General features: G+C 47.9%; 1 protein-coding gene across 2 annotated transcripts in view; it reads left to right on the top strand.

Annotated features, from left to right (window-relative positions):
- Positions 1–16,334, top strand: part of LOC146863566 (CD5 antigen-like) — a 414,744-nt gene extending 398,410 nt beyond the window's left edge. For both annotated transcript variants that reach the window (XM_085643026.1, XM_085643027.1), the window contains one exon: positions 13,602–16,334. In XM_085643026.1, coding sequence (XP_085499152.1) covers positions 13,602–14,134 — 533 coding nt within the window. In that variant the 3' untranslated portion in view covers positions 14,135–16,334. The remainder of the gene's footprint in view (positions 1–13,601) is intronic.
- Positions 16,335–17,961: the final 1,627 nt, after the last annotated feature.

Genomic DNA, 17,961 nt, shown 5'->3' with positions numbered 1-17,961 from the left:
ACAGACCACCTCCGGCAGGGAATACTCTCCTAAATACTGGGAGGTGATGCTGCTCCTCGACCATGATAGAGTCCTCAGGGAATCCTGCTTGAAATATTTGTAATAAAATGTCCTCCATGAATGGTATTGGAACCCACAGAATCTGCAGCGGGCATGTCTTCTGCCATAACCTGGGTAACCTGCATCACATCCTTTGGGTTGGTCCAGACCTGAGATCATAATGGATGTTTGCCTGGCACCACCTTCAAAGTTGTACCCACCTTGCTGTCCTCCTGTCTGCGCATCTAGCGCTATTCATTGACATCTCTGATCTTCCTGGATTAGACACTCATACACACTGCTGACTAGCTATGTCTTTGGCAGTAGTTAAAGTATGTATTCTACCTCATTGGGGCAACCTACGAGTCTCACTGAGCTCCACAGAGTGGCATTTCATGAGCAGACTACCTACCGACTGAATGATAGAACCAAAGCACTTGAGAGAATCTGGGGAAACTTCATGGCTACAGAGAAAGAAAGTACTTAAACTAGCCTTTTCTCCCCTTCCCAACCTCACTGCCATGGGTCCTCTTCCCTTACTCATATGGCGTCCCTCCTATGTCCTGCCGAGTTTTCTCAATGTTGGCCTGACTGTACCATCCATGGATGGCTTAGCCTTCACTTGGATATTCATAGGAAATAATGACCCTGCACCATAGTTGTGTCCCAGGAAGATCTCGCCTCCCTACTCCCAGCTGTCACCTCCTTCGCCCATAGGGTTCTAACATTCACCTTATACAGATAAGTCCTGCACCCACCCTCACCTAGGGCACACTTCCCCACCCACTCCCTTTATCCAGCTAGATTCTTCTGCTCATCGATTCAATACCTCCCGTGGGGCATAGAGTTGTGGGAAGGGCCTTGAATGTTTACTGTCGATGTTGTTGTATGGAGACACCCAACCCTTTCTCCCTAGCATGTCTTTTGACCACATGCAGAACAAAACTATGCCACTGGGTAAATGAAGTGCACAATATGCACAGTTTTGCAAAAATGGCCCCTCCTATTGGAGATGAGGCATATATGGTGTTAGAAATGGGGGTCTCTAGTTGGCCATGGCTAGCGCCACTGTCCAAATAGGAACCCTTCTTCCTAAGTCAGGGCAAGTGAGCTACCCCCTTTGACAACCCCTGCTCAACCCTGTGGTAACATGGCACGAGCAACTAGGCCTATCTCAGAGGCAGTGTGTGAAGCATTTATGATCACATACAACAAGGCAGTAATAACACCACAAAAGGACACAACTCAGGTAGGTATAGAAAAATATTATCTTTATCCAACAGTTCAACTCAAAACTCTCCAAACGTTTCAACAACTGTAAGTCACGTCAACCCATAGGGACTCAAAAAGACAACAAAATATTCACCAAGGTGTGACACTGAGTTCAGGGCCGGGGCCTACGCGACCCGCGGCGCACCAAATACCTGTTGTTGAAAGGGAGCACAGAACGCAGATTCTCAAAGAAGTAGAGATGGTGACAGGCGGACTCCCAGCGACCACAAGACTCAGCTGCGGAGGTCCGCAGAGTGCACCCACAATGATTCAGGCACTCTGGGACAGGCGGGCGCTCAGCATCAGCAGCACGCAGCTGCGGCTGCCCGGACTGGTCGGGGCACTGACTCTCATTGTGTAGTTCCATGGTGGGCTCACAGCGGCAGCAGCTCTTTCTTAGCTACGGCGGCCCAAGAGACGATAGCTACAATCCTCAAAAATGGGGGACAGGGTGCGGGCGCACAGCGGCAGCAGCTCTCTCTTAGCTGCGGCGGCCCACGGGACAAATCTCGATGATACAAAGTTGCCAAAGGTGCAGGTGCTCAGCGCCCACAGCTCTCTCTTAGCTGCGGCGGCCCATGGGACAAATCACGATGTTGCAAAGTTGAAATAGGGTGCGGGCACTCAGCAGAAGCAGCTCTCTCAGCTGCGGCGGCCCACAGGACGATCACAATGAGGCAAAGGGGCAAAGGGTGTGGGCACTCAGCGGCGGCAGCTCTCTTTTAGCTGCAGCGGCCCACGGGACAGGTTATGATGATGCAAAAGTGGCAAAGGGTGTGGGCACACAACGGCGGCAGCTCTCTCCCAGCTGCAGCGGCCCACAGGACGAACCACTAGGATGCAGAAGTTGACAAGGGAGTGGCCACGCAGCGGCAGCAGCTCTCTCTTAGGTGCAGCGGCCCACACAGAATATTACGGCGATGCCCAGTGGCCACGGGTGCGGCCACTCAGGGGCGGCAGCTCTCTCTTATCTGCAGCGGCCCACAAGACGAGCCACAAGGATGCAGATATTTGCAAGGGTGTGGGCTCGCAGTGGCAGCAGCTCTCTCTTAGCTGCGACGGCCCACACAGCAGATCACGGTCTCGACCAAGCTGGCACACCGGTGGCCACTCAGTGGCTACAGCTCTCTCTGAGTTGCAGCGTCCCACACACGTTCAGGGGAAGGCTCAAAGGTGCAGATTCTGGTGGGCTCTCAGCGGCGGCAGCTCTCTCTTAGCTGCAGCATCCAACACAGACTTAGCAACAGTTTCAAAGGTTCGGATTTAGGCAGGCTCTCAGCGGCGGCAGCTCTCTCTAAGCTGCAGCGGCCCACACGGGGTTGGCAAGAGTTGCAAAGGTTCAGACCCAGGCGGGCTCTCAGCAGTGGCAGCTCTCTCTTAGCTGCAGCGACCCACACAGGGTGAGCAAGGATTTCAACAATGTCCAGTCTGTGATCCTCACAGTAGAACTAGAGGCTGCAGATTATTCAACGGAGACCTCACTTGCAAATAGGATACCTTGCACAGGAATTTGACTGGGTGAAGTCTAATGTCCCTGAGACTTTTGCAGGAGGTGCTCTCAATTTTAGGCCCTTGGGTAGTTTTTTTGGCAAGCTTGGTGAAAGTTTTAAAGTCCTTTCCTCTGTTCGCTCGGAGAGAGTTTCGTCTTGACATGCAGCAGGAACACACCCGGACAAAGTTCCAGCGCAGCATTTTATACCTAAAAAGTCTTTGTTCTCTAAGGTCCAGTCAGAACCAGTTCGGTGGGGTCGGGGAGCACTTGGTTTATGAGGCGACAGCCTGCCCTTTCGGAATGAGGGGGTCTGCTATCAGACACCCAGTGGGAGGTGGAGCCATCATTCACCTTGCCAGGCACGGCCCTGCTTGGATCAAAGAGTCACCCCTCCCCATGCTCTGAATACCGATCTCTCTCTCCAGCCAGGTCCGCCCCAGCTGGCCCTGCTGCCTCAAAACCAGATGGCCAATACACATACTTGCAACAGCCTACAGTAGGGTTTAGCCAAGAAACTGCTGCGTTTCCAGAAGAGGCATTTCAAAACATGGGAAATATAAACGGTCCTTACTAAAAGATGGCCCTCACTGTTCTGAGCATAAACATATCAAACTCGAAGGTCCTATCAGGTTCCTAGGGCCTGATAGGAGAATGAAAATTAATCCTGAATCAGTCTATTCTGGCCTATGAGAACGGATTGTGTCATAGTAGCGACAATTAAATGGAGGGTAACTCACTATGGGAACAGGCTACACAGACGTAAGCATTATGGTTGTCCTAACTCATACAGTCATTTATATACAGGGAGCATTCACGCTGTGGCACTGATTAGCAGTGGCACGGCACCCAGGGCATCTAAATACAACCAACATAAAAGATAGGAAGGGTAGAGGGGAGGGAGACCCACGCCAATGATGCCAGGTCTAACATATGGGTCATGGCAATTGTAACTATTATGAATCTGTGACCTTGTCCATCCTCTTAGTGCTCCCCTTTGTCCCCCCTCTGCTCTCAATTTCTCTGCCCCTCCACTCCTTTCCCCACCTTCTTTATCCTCTTCCCCCATCATGCTTGTGGCAGGTGTTCCTTGTGTGCCGCGTTTAATTCTTTCCCCGACAGCTGGAGGATCCAGACCTAGATCTCCATTGAACACTGAACATCTCTCTCCTGTTGACGAGGCCTGATCGAAAGTTTGATTACACTAGAGGAATTGGACTAATTTTGGTAATTCTCTTTTGATGACTAAGAGTAATTTGTGGCACAAATCCTACAGCAGGCAGACAGGTACAACAAACTGAGAGAGCGTAAAGGTTGCAGCTGTTCTTCTCCTGTTGCATTAGATGATATTGTCATCCTACGACCCATTTTGTACACAACGGTGCATTTTGTTGTAAGAAAATAGTGCTAGATGCTTGATTGTTTGACCTGACAGCCCTAGAGCAGTCTTCACCCCCAACCTTTTTCCTTGCCTCTCTTCATTTTTCTCACTTTGGTTTTGCTGGTATTAGGACTCTGTGCAATTCACCACTCCTAACTAGTGCTAAAGGGTTTGTCCTCTCTCCCCTAAACATGGTAATATTGGTTCATCCCCTAATATTATATTTAATTTACTTGTACGTCCCTAGTAAAGTGGTACACCCTGTACCCAGGGACTGTGAGTTAAATGCTTCTAGTGGGCCTGCGGCACCCATTGTACCACCCACTTAAAGTAGCCCTTTAACCATGCCTTGGGCCTGCCACCGCAGAGCCTGTGGGTAAAACCGTACACTGGCATCCGTATTTCTCTGGGATACAATAAAGTGCTCGTGCTGAGGGTGTATGGACTGCAGAGTTTAAAACAGATGAACGAGATGATTTTGTATAGTCAAGTTCAGTTCATCTTTTATTCTTGTTTAATTCTTTTGCCGCTAGGTTCAAAACCTTTTTTGCCTCGCAAGGCAATTGGAGAGACGAGCCTCCCAGGCATTTTATAACGGCCTCTCTGAAGGTCCTTATTTGTTCTCTCCTGAGTGTTGGCCATTAGAGAGTTTTCCGACTGTTTGGCAGCGCAGAACAAATGCATGATATGTGGAGTAGCGACTCATCGCTGTGACCACAAAGACGGCATTCCTTTGTCGATCAAGTCCGTTTCCATTTTCGGTTGAGATCTTTCGAGGGGAAGGATCCCAGTCTCACCCGGGTCAGATGCCGCTTATATTGTTCTAGGAAGTGTTCTGACAAATACGGTTGAGGTTTCAACGATTTGTAAGATGGCTTCCCCGCCCACGCGTGTGTTTTGTGGATTAAGAAGGCTCTGTCTGTTAACAGCAATTTTTGCTTGATGGCTTTGTTAGCTATTTGTTTAAACTCGGAGTAGGCCGTTATTGTGAGCCAAGTAACCTCTAGCTTTAGTGCTGAAAGGGATTGCTTTAAAACTCGGAATACTGACTCACTCAGCCTGGATTGTTTTTCGACCTCCTTCCAGCTGTGGTGGGCTAAAGTGTTTTCCTCTGCTGCTCTCATTCTCCAATAATATTTGACAAGGGCTCCTTGTCTTGCTGGGATCTGTCTTTTTTAATCCACTCGTATCTGGGCTTGAGGAATGTGGCGTGGAATTGAGAACAATTTCTTGAGGAGACTAGATTGTGCTGTGTTTAAGACTGTCGAGTCCTTAGTGTTTATCATTTCCGATCCCTATGAAATTTTGCTGCTATGACCTTTAGTAGATGGTTTGTTGAACAACTTCTGAGTTTTTTCTGCAGGATTTTAAATGCAAATAGCAGTTGTTTGGCTTTTACTTGCCCTAGGTCCAGATGTTGCTTGAAATTGAGCTGGCAATCTAGATGTGCCCCCAAATATTTGTATGTATCCACCTGGGCAGAGAGTTGTTGTTTAACAAACAGGTGAATTTAGGACATTTTTTATGGGCACTGGGAAAGCACATGACCATCGATTTTTGGAGGTTGATTACTAATTGAGCTGAGGTGGTATATTCTCGACAATGTCGTCTGCGTATTGGAGACTTACTATTGGGACGTTGCCCAATTTTGGAAGGTCTCCTGGTGATGAACGAAGGTTGTTCTCTAAGTCGGCTGCGTAGATGTTGAATAAACAGGGAGCCAGAAAGCACACCTGTTTTAGCTGTTGATGTTTGCAATTTCATTAGTTAGACTTCGCCCGTCCAATTTTTTTATTTGGACCCATGTTTGTGAGTAAAGATTGATGATTGCCTCTAATAATTTTGTAGGAACTCCCAAAGATTTCATTTTCGCCCCTAGCTTGGATCTGGGCACTTTATCAAAGGCTACTTTGAGGCCTACAAAGCAGGCATAGAGGATGTTTGATTTGGCGATGGCTTGATTGGCCAGGAGGGTGACTGCCGATATGTTCGTTAAAGTGCCGATCCCTGCCCTAAATCCTGTTACTGTTTTCGGAATCAGGTTTGTGCTGCTGACCCAATCCTCAAGGTCTGCCTACAAGCTTGATGTGTAGATGTTTGCCTCAACGTCAATGAGCGCAATCAGTCTGTAATTGGATGGGTCGGAATGCGCCCCTGATTTGTATATGGGTTGTAGGATGCTTCCTCGTCAGGAATCAGGAATGATACAAGACTTTAAGATGTGTGTAAACAGAGAAGTTAGGTGGCCATTCCGAAGGGATGGATCTTTTCAAAATAATGCGTTTGGCAGGCCATTTGCCCCCAGGGCCCCGTCCGGTCTCAGATGTTTTATGGTGTTCAGTAGCTGCTTTTGTGTAATCTGTAGGTGGTGTTCCGTTGATTCAAACCTTGTTGTTTCCCAAGCTTCTGGATGTAGTTTGTCCGCTGTTTGGTTTTTTGGGTGGTAGAGTGGATTTTTATGTAGCGATTTGCAGATTTTAGCATCTGTTTTCTGGATGGTTCTGGGTTTTTGGGCCTTAGGACTTGTTGTCTAACTGGTGCCCATCCCAATTGCTTTTAAAGGTTTGGTGATATTTCCCACGCCTGGGAGTGAGGTCGTATTGTATGTGACTTCAATGTAACTTCTCTATATATGTTCCATTATGTCTGAATTGAAATGTCGGTTTTTGCCATTTAATAAGAAGATGTTTGCCCAAAACAGTTTGGAGTTTCTTTGCTTGCCGGCGTGGAGTAATTTCATCCAGTATTAATCGTTATATGTTTGCTTTGCCGCCTTTGTTTCTTTTTTTTTGTCTCTTTTCATTTTTGCTATAAATGTAAGGGTCTGTTGTGTCGGTTCTGATCCCGGGGTTCGCAGTGATCTTAGGTACTTGTTTAGGTGGGTTTTTTTGTCCTTAGGTTGTGTGTGTACCAGGCTGCCCTGACAGTTCTGGGGGCTTTATGGCTGTTAGCACGATTGGAATTTTTTTAATTTACATTTTTAACAACTCCCAGGCCTCTATATGCTGTGGCTCTGCTTCTGTTGATGCCAATAACGAGAAACATGCCCCCACGATGTTATCTATGTTGCTTTTTTTCCATTGAGGAACAAACATTGTAGGATTGAGTTGATGATGAAGGAGCCTTGGCTTGCCCAGATCTTTTTAGAATGGTGGTTAATGTAAAGGTTTGAGGATAGTGATCGCTTTCTGCTCTTTTCTTTATTTGGAAGTCAGGAATGAAAGGAAAAAGATCAAGGTCCGCCATGGGTGAAATCGATGGTTATGCCTGTTTTATACTTCACTCTAGTGAATGCTGTGGGGCTGTCCAGATGGCCTCGTCCGTTTACCGTGTACAGTGAGAGTTCGTCCAGAAAAACAACTCATTTCTTGCCCAGGGTGTCATGTCTGCTTGTGTTGCCCTGTCTTGCCTGTATGAGTCCTGATGTTTTTTTTCTCACCTTGCAGTAAGTTCATATTAAAATCCCAGGTCAATATTATGTTACCCTGTGGATGAGTGAGTTTTAGAATTTCAAGTGCGGCGATCAGTTGCTGAATTCTGTGCCCCTTTTGCTTGTCGGCTGTATGGATATAAATGTTCAAAATTAACAAGCTTGTCGAGGGCGAAGCCATGAGTTTGGTGCATTGCATCCAGGGAGTATCAAGCTCGATGACTACATCTTTCCAGGGAATATCTGTCGAGATGAAGGTCGATAGGCCGCCTTTTGCCAATCTGTACCTTGCGTCCTTTATGGCGGGGTTGAGGTATTCTTTATAGCCTGCTAATGGTGAGTTTATGGTCTGCCAGGTTTCTTGGAATAGAAGTATGTCATACTGTAGGATGAACTCTACAAAGTCAGCATCTTCGAATTTTGAACTTAAGCCGTTCACGTTCCATGAGCAGATCTTGCAACTCTGAGCTTTTTTGGAATCCTTGTGCACTTTTGTTCCTGCAGCTCCATGGTTTATGATTAAGGCGATCACCTGCGAGTTGTCTTCGGGTTTGGCAGCTTCGGAGTGTGGTATTGTGATTGTGATTTTCCTAATTGTTTGGCCATTGCCTTTCATTGTACTGAACTCATCGGGGCCTTTTGCTTCTTTTAGGACGCCCACTGTTCGGTTGGGCTGTTTTAATGGGCTTAGGTAGCGGAGATGCTACGCCTTATTTTGCTCAATACACCATTTAGAAAAGGACTCCCTATGCCGCCAGATCTGTTCTACAGAGGAGTGATCTGTCCAGGTTGCTGTTGTGATTTCTAGACCGGTTCGACAGGGATTGGATTTTAACTCGATTCTTTCCAGATCACTAGATTTGATGTGGCTAATGGCTGGGAGGATTTCAAGTAGTCTTAATATGAGCTCCCCTCAAGATGTAATGTGGAACTAGCTCCATCTTTTTAGGGCATGTTCTGGGAAAATCACAACAACAATAACAATGACATTTATAGAGCGCGCTACTCACCCGCAAGGGTCTCAAGGCGCTGGGGGGGGGGGAAGGGGGGGGGGGTGCTGCAACTGCTCAAAGAGCCAGGTCTTGAGGTGTTTCCTGAAGGTGCGATGGTCCTGGGTCAGTCGTAGGTGGGCGGGGAGGGAGTTCCATGTCTTGGCGGCCAGGTAGGAGAAGGATCTTCCTCCGGTGGTGGTTCTGCGAATCCGTGGGACGGTGGCGAGGGCGAGGCTGGCAGATCGGAGCTGGCGGGTGGAAGTGTAGAACGTGAGGCGGTTGTTGAGGTATGTGGGGCCCATGTCGTGGAGAGCCTTGTGTGCGTGGGTGAGGAGCCTGAATGTGATTCTCTTGCTGACGGGAGCCAGTGCAGGTCTCTCAGATGGGCGGAGATGTGGCTGTGGCGGGGTATGTCCAGGATGAGTCGTGCTGAGGCGTTCTGGATGCGTTGGAGTCTGTTCTGTAGTTTGGCTGTGGTTCCAGCGTAGAGGGCGTTCCCGTAGTCCAGTCGGCTAGTGACGAGGGCCTCGGTGATCGTCTTTCTGGTTTCGGTGGGGATCCACCGGAAGATCTTACGGAGCATGCACAGGGTGTTGAAACATGATGACGAGACGGCGTTGACTTGTTTGGTCATCGTGAGGGAGGAGTCCAGGATGAAGCCCAGGTTGCGTGCGTGATCCGTGGGGTTGGGGGCGGTTCCTAGTGCCGGGGGCCACCAGGAGTCGTCCCAGGCGGAGGGGGATGATCCGAGGATGAGGACTTCCATCTTGTCTGAGTTCAGTTTCAGACGGCTGAGCTTCATCCAATCCGCGACTTCTTTCATTCCTTCCTGGAAGTTGGCTCTGGCGGTGGCGGGGTCGTTGGTGAGGGAGAGCATCAGCTGGGTGTCGACAGCATAGGAGATGATGTTTAGGTTGTGTTGGCGTGCGATGGCTGTGAGAGGGGTCATGTAGACTTTGAAGAGGGTGGGTTGAGCGAGGATCCTTGGGGGACGCCGCAGATGATCTCGGTGGCTGCTGATCGGAAGGGAGGGAGGCGGACTCTCTGCGTTCTGTCTGAGAGGAAGGAGGTGATTCAGTCCAGAGCTTTTCCTTGGATTCCAGCATGGTGGAGGCGGGTTGTAAGGGTGCGGTGGCAGACTGTGTCGAATGCGGCCGATAGGTCGAGGAGGATGAGGGCAGCAGTCTCTCCGTTGTCGAGCAGGGACCTGATGTCGTCGGTGGCTGTGATGAGGGCAGTCTCGGTGCTGTGGTTCGCTCGGAAGCCGGACTGGGATGGGTCGAGGGAGCCGTTTGTCTCGAGGAACGCGGTCAGCTGTTTGTTGACGGTCTTCTCGATGACTTTGGCGGGAAAAGGGAGGAGCGAGATGGGGCGAAAATTCTTGAGGTCCGTGGTGTCCGCGGTAGGTTTTTTAAGGAGGGCGTTTATCTCCGCAAGCTTCCAGCTCTCCGGGAAGGTGGCCGAAACGAAGGAGCTGTTGATGATGTTCCGCAGTTCCTCGGTTTTTTGGGTTGTCATTTGCGGTTGCTGTTTGACTGGAGTGGACATTTGGCTCATTAGTAGATCCCAGCTCGGGTCCGGCTGGATATGGACTAGAGCCTCGACAAGCTGATGGTGGTGCCTTTGGGAAATAGCAGGTGAGTTTAGGGCCTTAGGTATTGGTAAATCTTGATTGGTTGATTGCAAGCTTAGGTATACTCTAATGAGGGAGAGGAGATCGTTTGATTCCATACACTGGACTTCTTTGTTTTTATTGTGACAACCTCTGTGGGAGAGGACCTCAGGGCCTTCACTTGGGGGGTCTGTGTTGTTATTATTTTTCTTGGAGCCCCTAAGGTCTGTGTGGTTCTTGTGGCTCACGGGCAAAAGTCTACGGCATACTTTAAAAAAGTCTGTGATAAGTGCCCACTTGCTAGCTTTGGCACCTGTGCAGTACGCAGTGAGTGCGGACGGCTCTTCTTCTTTGGCTCCTTCTTTGACTGTGTCTGTCCACGGTGGTTATGGTGGTTGTGGACATGGACATCTCTCCATTTTTGGTTTTAACTGTCACTAGGTAAATCGCTGGCTCTGACCCAGGTGACTTGTTGGCGTGGTCCATGCCTTGTGGTCCCACTTTTTCCCTCTTAGGCCTACCTTGCGTTTTTTTCTCTGCCTCTGGCTTTCCCTGATCTCTTGACGGGTGTGGTTGGCCCAACCCGGGTAAGGCTTGAAGCGTGGGTTCTGGATGGTGCCTTGCAGGGACCCACCTGAGTCCTGCCTTAAACCTGCCTGAGAGCCCGGTCGGTTACTGCTGCAGAGGCACCCTTTGCAAAAGCTGGCCCGGGATGAAAGTAAAAGCCTGGGTGAAGGGCAAGGACAGGATGCCAGAGGATTGTGTACTTCTTTTTCACTTTTTTTTATTCCTTGATCCTTGCTCCTTTATCTTTCCTTAAACCTTTTCTGTCTTTTCCTTGTTATTTTGCTTGACCTGGCAAAATAAACCTCTTGCCAGGCCCAAACCTTCTTATTTTTCACATATAAATCATACCTAAGGTAGGCCCTGGATACCCCCGAGGGCAGGGTGCAATGTATTTAAAAGGCAGCAGATGTACTTTTAAGTTTTACGTGTTCTGGTAGTGAAAAACTCTCAAAGTAATGTTTCACTACAGCAAGGTTTTATCTCCCATAGCATAACATTAGAATTACTATATTACATTTTATAAGTGTAATTTCCAATTGGGAAGAGATACAAATCCCAAATCTGGTGTCTCTATAATCACAATTTAAAATCACAGCTGCTGGTGAAATTGGATTTTAAATTGCCATGCTGAAAAGGCTACTTTTAGAAATGTGGTGCCTATTGCCTGTTTTTGACCACATGTCTGAAGTGAGTGACAGTTGGGCTTTGTATATTCCCTCTATACTGCCACACACAATGGGAGCTTAGGTGTGACTTGATGGGCCATTGTGGCAGTAAAGGAGGGAGGAACTGGGCCCAGTCTTACTTACACTTAAATAGGCAGTGTTCTGTCCCCACACAAAGTTCTGCATTCCCACTTGTATTGTTTCTGGAACCAGGGCAGGAAGGGCAGGGTCTCTGCGCACCTCAAGGGCATGTATTTGAAGTTTCTGCCACTTCAAAGGCACTGCTGGGTATAAGTACTGGACCTCTGAAACCGCCACTTCAGTACACTTCTGGATCTGTGAAGACTCTGCCAAGAAAAAGAACTGCTGTACTGCTGAAGAACTGACAGTCTGCTGAACTGTTGTTCTGCTGAACTCCTTCTATGTTGTGTTGCCCTTCAGCCTGCAATCATCTTGCCGTGTTGGGGGGACTGGAACTGCATCACTTGAACCCAGAGTAACTCCAAGGGCTAGTTGGCTGGCCTCCTGATCTGACGTCTCAAGGACATAAAAAACTTCCAACCACCCTGCCTCTACACCTGAACTCTGCCATCTGTGAGCCTACCCTGCCAAGTGGAGCCACCCTAATCCTGGACTCTTGGAAGTGGGCCTCAGGTGCATTCCTTGCTGAACCAAAGCATCGCTGAGTTATGGGGATCGGATCTGATGCATCCCCGCCACTGCATGGATAGGAACCCACACAGCGCCACTACTGCATGGATTGGACCTGACGCACTGCATTAGGTTCTTCCCGCTGCAGGGTCTTCACATTCCCATCAACGGCAGCCTTGATGACAATGATAAATCTCTGTATTGGAGCGTTCCCTCTCACCAGAGCTGACACATTGCCTTGATTGCTCCACATATCCTTGACACTGGTCTTTGCCTTGCAAAACCCACTGACAGGGTACTCAACGCATTTTTCAACTTAAATCCACACAACGTTCCGCAACCTAGGATTAAGGTATTTTTGTTCAGTGGACCAAACTGGGACCCTGTATCCAGTCTGCGCTCCATTGTGGTCGTCCTGAACTTTTGACTTTGTTCTGGTCCGACATGACCAGATATCTTATTTTAGCGCTTTACTCTTCTTGCACTATTTTTACTTAAAACCTTTCAAAATTAATATTTCAAGTCGTTTTGAACTTCTTTAATTTATTAAAGTCAGAACAATTTTTCTAACTTGTGTGGTATCTTTTTGTGTGGTACTTTCACTGTTTTACTGTTTAAAGTGTTGCACAAATACTTTACACTCTGGCTCTAAGTTAAGCCTGTTTGAGGTGTGCCAAGCTACCAGACGGTGAGCACAGTTAATTTAGGCTTTGCCCGACACTTAACCTGACTAGGAGTGTGGTTTCTGTTTGATTACGGTTCATACTCCAGTCAACCAACAACCCAATTTCTAATAACCCCCCCATAATTACATGAAATGTCCTGGTAATTACATCTAATTAGGCTAGAGGCAATTACAGGAGTTACACCCACCCCTACTGTTGACACTGTTAATTCAAATGTTGTACATCATGGATTTCTTGATTTTTTTACATATATTTGTCTGTCAGTCCAATATGTAATGCTTAATGCTTTTTTGCTTGTTTCTTTTAACTTTTAATAAATAGATGTTGTTATCGAGACTGTGCTTGATGTAGTTGATAAAACACAGAAGTGGAGTCTTCATGAAGGTCGCCTTCGGAGACCAAGCTAAGATTGGTCCATTCAACAAGCCTCTTAAAGCAGCAATGAGGGATGGTCCTCATCTAGAACAAACACCATGTCACTTCCAGAGAGATATATTTACACTGAGGTAGATGCCACAAAGAGTGGTTTGAGTGGGGAGGAAAGTTCTGGCTGTATCAAAATTCCCACCCAGTCTCTTGGTGAATGGGTGAAGCTAGAAGAGAGGGAGCCCCCTCTAAAGGACCTACACAGTGGTCTTCAGCACATGTGCATCTCGAAGTTCAAAAGTCTTCCCTTCTCTCCTGGTGGGAGTATTACAGTTAGTGAAGTCTCCAGTTTATGTATCTGCAGTGTTTATGCATTTGTGTCGACTTGTCTGCTGGTGGTGCTTGTAAAGTTCAAATTCAAGACAGTTTAACCCCCTTCTTCTCTTTCTAGAGTCTCTCTCCTTTGATCCAGACACAGCACACTCTTCCCTCGGCATCTCTGCAGATAGAAAGAGTGTCACGCTCCTTAACAAGCCGAAAAAAGTTACTATCAATGACAAGAGGTTTCTACATTCCCAATGTGTCCTGACATCACAGAGCTTCACGTCAGGACATCACTACTGGGAGGTAACCCTGCCTCCAAGAATACCCAGAGGGCCCTTTTTTAAATTCTCCATGGCTTTCGGAATCGCTCTCTCGTCTGCTATACAAAAGCCCTTTCGTGACATATGGTCCTCTGGTAATGATATCTGGTACTTTGCACATTATGGGACTCGTTGGAATGTGAATCCAAGTCCACCACTAACAGAGAAAGAAAGGAAGGTAATAAGAAAGTTTGGGCTTTACCTGGACTATGAGGAGGGGCTCCTGTCATTTTATGATGCTGAGACTCAGCAGCACCTCTACACATACACCATCACCTTCACTGAGAAAGTGTTTCCTTGTGTGTGTATTTACAGAAAATCAACTATAACACTGAATTAGCAATTAGGAGATAGGCTTGTAGAAATATGCCTAATACAGCTGATAATAATTTGGCAATATTACAGGGATGGTGATGCAATACATTTTAAAGGAGCTGCTTCAGTAGCAAGTAGAAATATAAACATGTTTGTTGCATCCCTACACCTCCCTCCTATTCTCTCGGCTTCCCTCCTATTCTCTTAGCCTCTGTCTGGCTCGCTTTTACTCTCCTAGCTTTCTGTCTGACTCTCTTTGACTCCCTCTGACTTTCTTTGAATCCCTCTGACTCTCTTTGAATCTCTCTGGCTCTCTGTGACTCTCCTTGCGTCCCTCTGACTCTCTGTGACTCCCTTTGCCTCCATCTGACTCTATTTGACTCTCCTTGCCTCCCTGTGACTCTGCCTGACTCTCCTTGCCTCCCTCCGACTCTCTGTGACTCCCTTTGCCTCCATCTGACTCTGTCTGACTCTCCTTGCCTCCTCTGGCTCTCTTTGACTATCCAAGCCTTCCTTCCCCCCTTCAGAGTTTCTTTACCTTCCTGAGTCTCTTTTCCTCCCTTTGCCTCCTTCTGACTCTTTTTTAATCCATTTTACTCTCGCTGACTCTCCTTGACTTCCTTTGCCTCATTTGACTCTCTTTGCCTCTCCGTGCCCCCTCTGCTTCTGTTTGCATCCCTTTCCCTCCTTCTGAGTATCTTTGCTTCCCTGACTCTGTTTGACTCTCCTTGCCTTCCTCTGACTCTGTTTGACTCTCCTTGTCTCCCTCTGCCTCTCTTTGACTCCTATTACCTCCTCTGGCTCTCTTTGACTCTCCTAGCCTTCCTTCCCCTCCTTCTGAGTTTATTTACCTTTCTGACTCTCTTTTCCTCCCTTTACCTCCCTCTGGCTCTCTTTGACTTGCCTTGCCTCCCACTGCCTCCCTCTGACTCTCCTTGCCTCTCTCTGACTTGCATTGACTCCTTTTGCCTCATTTGACTCTTTGACTCTCTTTTCCTCCCTGAGCCCCCTGCCTCTGTTTGCATCCCTTTCCCTCCTTCTGAGTATCTTTGCTTCCCTCACTCCGTTTGACTCTCCTTGTCTTCCTCTGCCTCTCTTTGACTCCTATTTCATCCCCTGGCTCGCTTTAACTCTCCTAGCCTTTCTTCCCCTCCTTCTGAGTTTCTTTACCTTCCTGACTCTCTTTTCCTCCCTTTGCCTCCCTCTAGCTCTTTTTCACTCTCCTTGCCTCCTTCTGACTTTTTTTACTCCCTCTTGCTGTCTATGACTCTCCTTAGCTCTCTCTGGCTCTTTTTGACTCGCTTTGCCTCCGCTGACTCTCTTTGAATCTCCTAGCCTTCCTTTCCCTCCTCATGAGGTTGTTTTCCTCCCTGACTCTCTTTTCCACCCTTTGCATCCTCTGACTCTCTTTGATTCTCCCTGGCTCGCTCTGACTTTCCATGCATCCCTCTGACTCACTGTGAAACCCTTTGCCTCCCTCAGGCTCTTTTTGACTCTCCTTGCCTCCCTCTGGCTCTCTTTGACTCACCTCACCTCCCATTGTGTCCCTCTGTCTCCATCTGACTGTCCTTGCCTCTCTCTGCCTCTCTTTGAGTACCATTGCCTTCTCTGACTCTGTTTGACTCCCTTTGCCTCCCATTGCCTCTCTCTGACTCTCTGTGACTCCCTTTGCCTCCCTCAGGCTCTCTTTGACTCTCCTTGCCTCCCTCTGACTCTCTTTGTTGGTTGTTATGAATTGACAATAGCTGGATCGAAAGCAATGAGGAAAGTATGTCTAGTTGTAGCAAGTCCTTATGTTGTGCTTAAGGCTTGTGTATCTTTGGGGTGGTTTATAGTGCAGACATTGGCTGCAGAGCGTTCTACACAGAACAAGCAATGCATCAGGAGGTGTGCTAACTTTTAGAATAGGTAAAGGCTAAAGACACAAATATAATTAAGTGTGTTTATAAGTGTTTGGGGATGTCACTTGAGGATAAGTGCAATATAGGTGATAAGTGACCCCCTGTTGTATGTAAGGAGGACCTTGTAAGTCTGTGTGGATTTCTGTTAGAAAATAGTAGAACAAGGCCGAAGGCTGACTTCCTTTATCATGTTAGCTCTGCGGAAACTCCCTCTGTCCTTATGTGTGGTAATGGATTTATTGTGTTCCTTCTATTTCTTCCACACAACCACATGTTAAATCCACGGTCTCCATCCCACTAATAAAAAGGATCTGAATGCAGAAATGAATGTGGAATTTGTGTTCTTTAAACAGTTGCAATGAATAAACACTTCATTATAAACAAATAATGAATGGGCATTTAGAGGAAATTAAGTTAATAAAAACGGGTCTCTAATTGTGTCTACTCTCTACCTATGTGCTCAGTGACCTGCGTTTCTGTGTCTTTCAGTCCTAGCAGAAGGCACTGTGATGTGTTACTGTAGACAGGCTATGCCATTTTCCTATTACAGGTGGCTGGTGGTGTCAGAAGTACAGTGTAATACCAATATTACAGAGCAGACTTTCAGTAGGTGGTGCAAGCTACCAGAACTTATACAAACAGACAGATAACAAGCTGAAGTTAGATTGGTGGTGGAATAGAAAATGGGTCAAACAAAGATCTTCCCCATATGAAAGGGAGAATTATTTCAGAGCTGGGCCCTTAGGAGGAGATGGCCACCCTACTTGCTGTGGAGATCCAGATTCATGAGAGGGCTCGGTCTGAAAGGAAAGGAAAGGTTTCTCAGCTAGGTGAGCAGAGTAGTGGTGTGGAGGGCCTTGCAGGGAGTATCCTGAAGGTGATACCTGCTGGCAGGGAGAGCTAGTAATGGCAGGTGAGGGTGATTGTTAGGAGAATGGATTTAGAGTGGTCCATGCTCCATTAATCCTCATAGATGGCAGCACACTCAGTCACCTCTGAGGTACTCGATGGTCTGTGTAGTCAATGCCTGGATGTCAGTGCACAACATATAGCAATCAATTAATCAGGGATTTGTGAAGCGCGCTAATCACCCATGAGCGTCTCAAGGCACTGGGGGGAAGCGTTCAGCTCCAAATCAGCCAAAGAGCCAGGTCTTGAGGCTCTTCCTGACGGTGTGCAGAGTGGGGGAACGCCTGATGTTCAGCGGGAGTTTGTTCCAGGTTTTTGCCATAATGTAGGAGTAGTCTCTTCCACCTGTTCCAGCTCTGGGGATGCATGGGGTTTCGGCGAGGGTGAGGTCGGCGGTGCGGAGGTTTCTCTTGGGTGTGTGGAAGGAGCCTCTTTCGTTGAGGTATTGGGGTCCAGTGTTGTGGATGGTTTTGCAGGCATGAGTTAGTAGCTTGAAGGTTACTCTCTTCTCAACGGGGAGCCAGTGGAGGTCTCGTAGGTGCTGGGTGATGTGTTCATGTTGTGGGATGCCGAGGACGAGCCTGGCAGCGGAGTTCTGGCTGGTCTGAAGATTCCGGAGCAGGGATTTGTTCATTCCAGCATAGAGGGTGGTTCCTTAGTCCTGTCTGCTGGCTATGAGTTTGTGGATGACAGTCTTTCTGGATTCTGGGGCGATCCACTCGAAGGTCTTGTGAAGGATGCATAGGTTGTTGAAGCACATGGAGGAGACAACGTTGATCTGTCGAGTATGATGCAGAGGTTCCAGGCGTGGTCCGTGGGGGTGGGGGGTTTGCCGAGGGCAGTGGGCCACCAAATGTTGTCCATGCTGTGGGGGTGGATCCGAGGATGAGGACTTCTGTCTTCTCTGAGTTGAGCTTCAGACAGTTGCTGCTCATCCAGGATGCAACGTCTTTCATTCCTTCCTGGAAGTTGAGTCTGGTGGTGTCGGGTTGCCTCGTGAGAGGATGAGCTGGGTGTGATTGGCATAGGATACTATGCTGAG

Source organism: Triturus cristatus, chromosome 2_2 (assembly GCF_964204655.1).
Source record: "Triturus cristatus chromosome 2_2, aTriCri1.1, whole genome shotgun sequence".
NCBI lineage: Eukaryota > Metazoa > Chordata > Amphibia > Caudata > Salamandridae > Triturus > Triturus cristatus.
The sequence above is the reverse complement of the archived record's forward strand: the minus strand, read 5'-3'. Positions and strand labels throughout refer to the sequence as shown.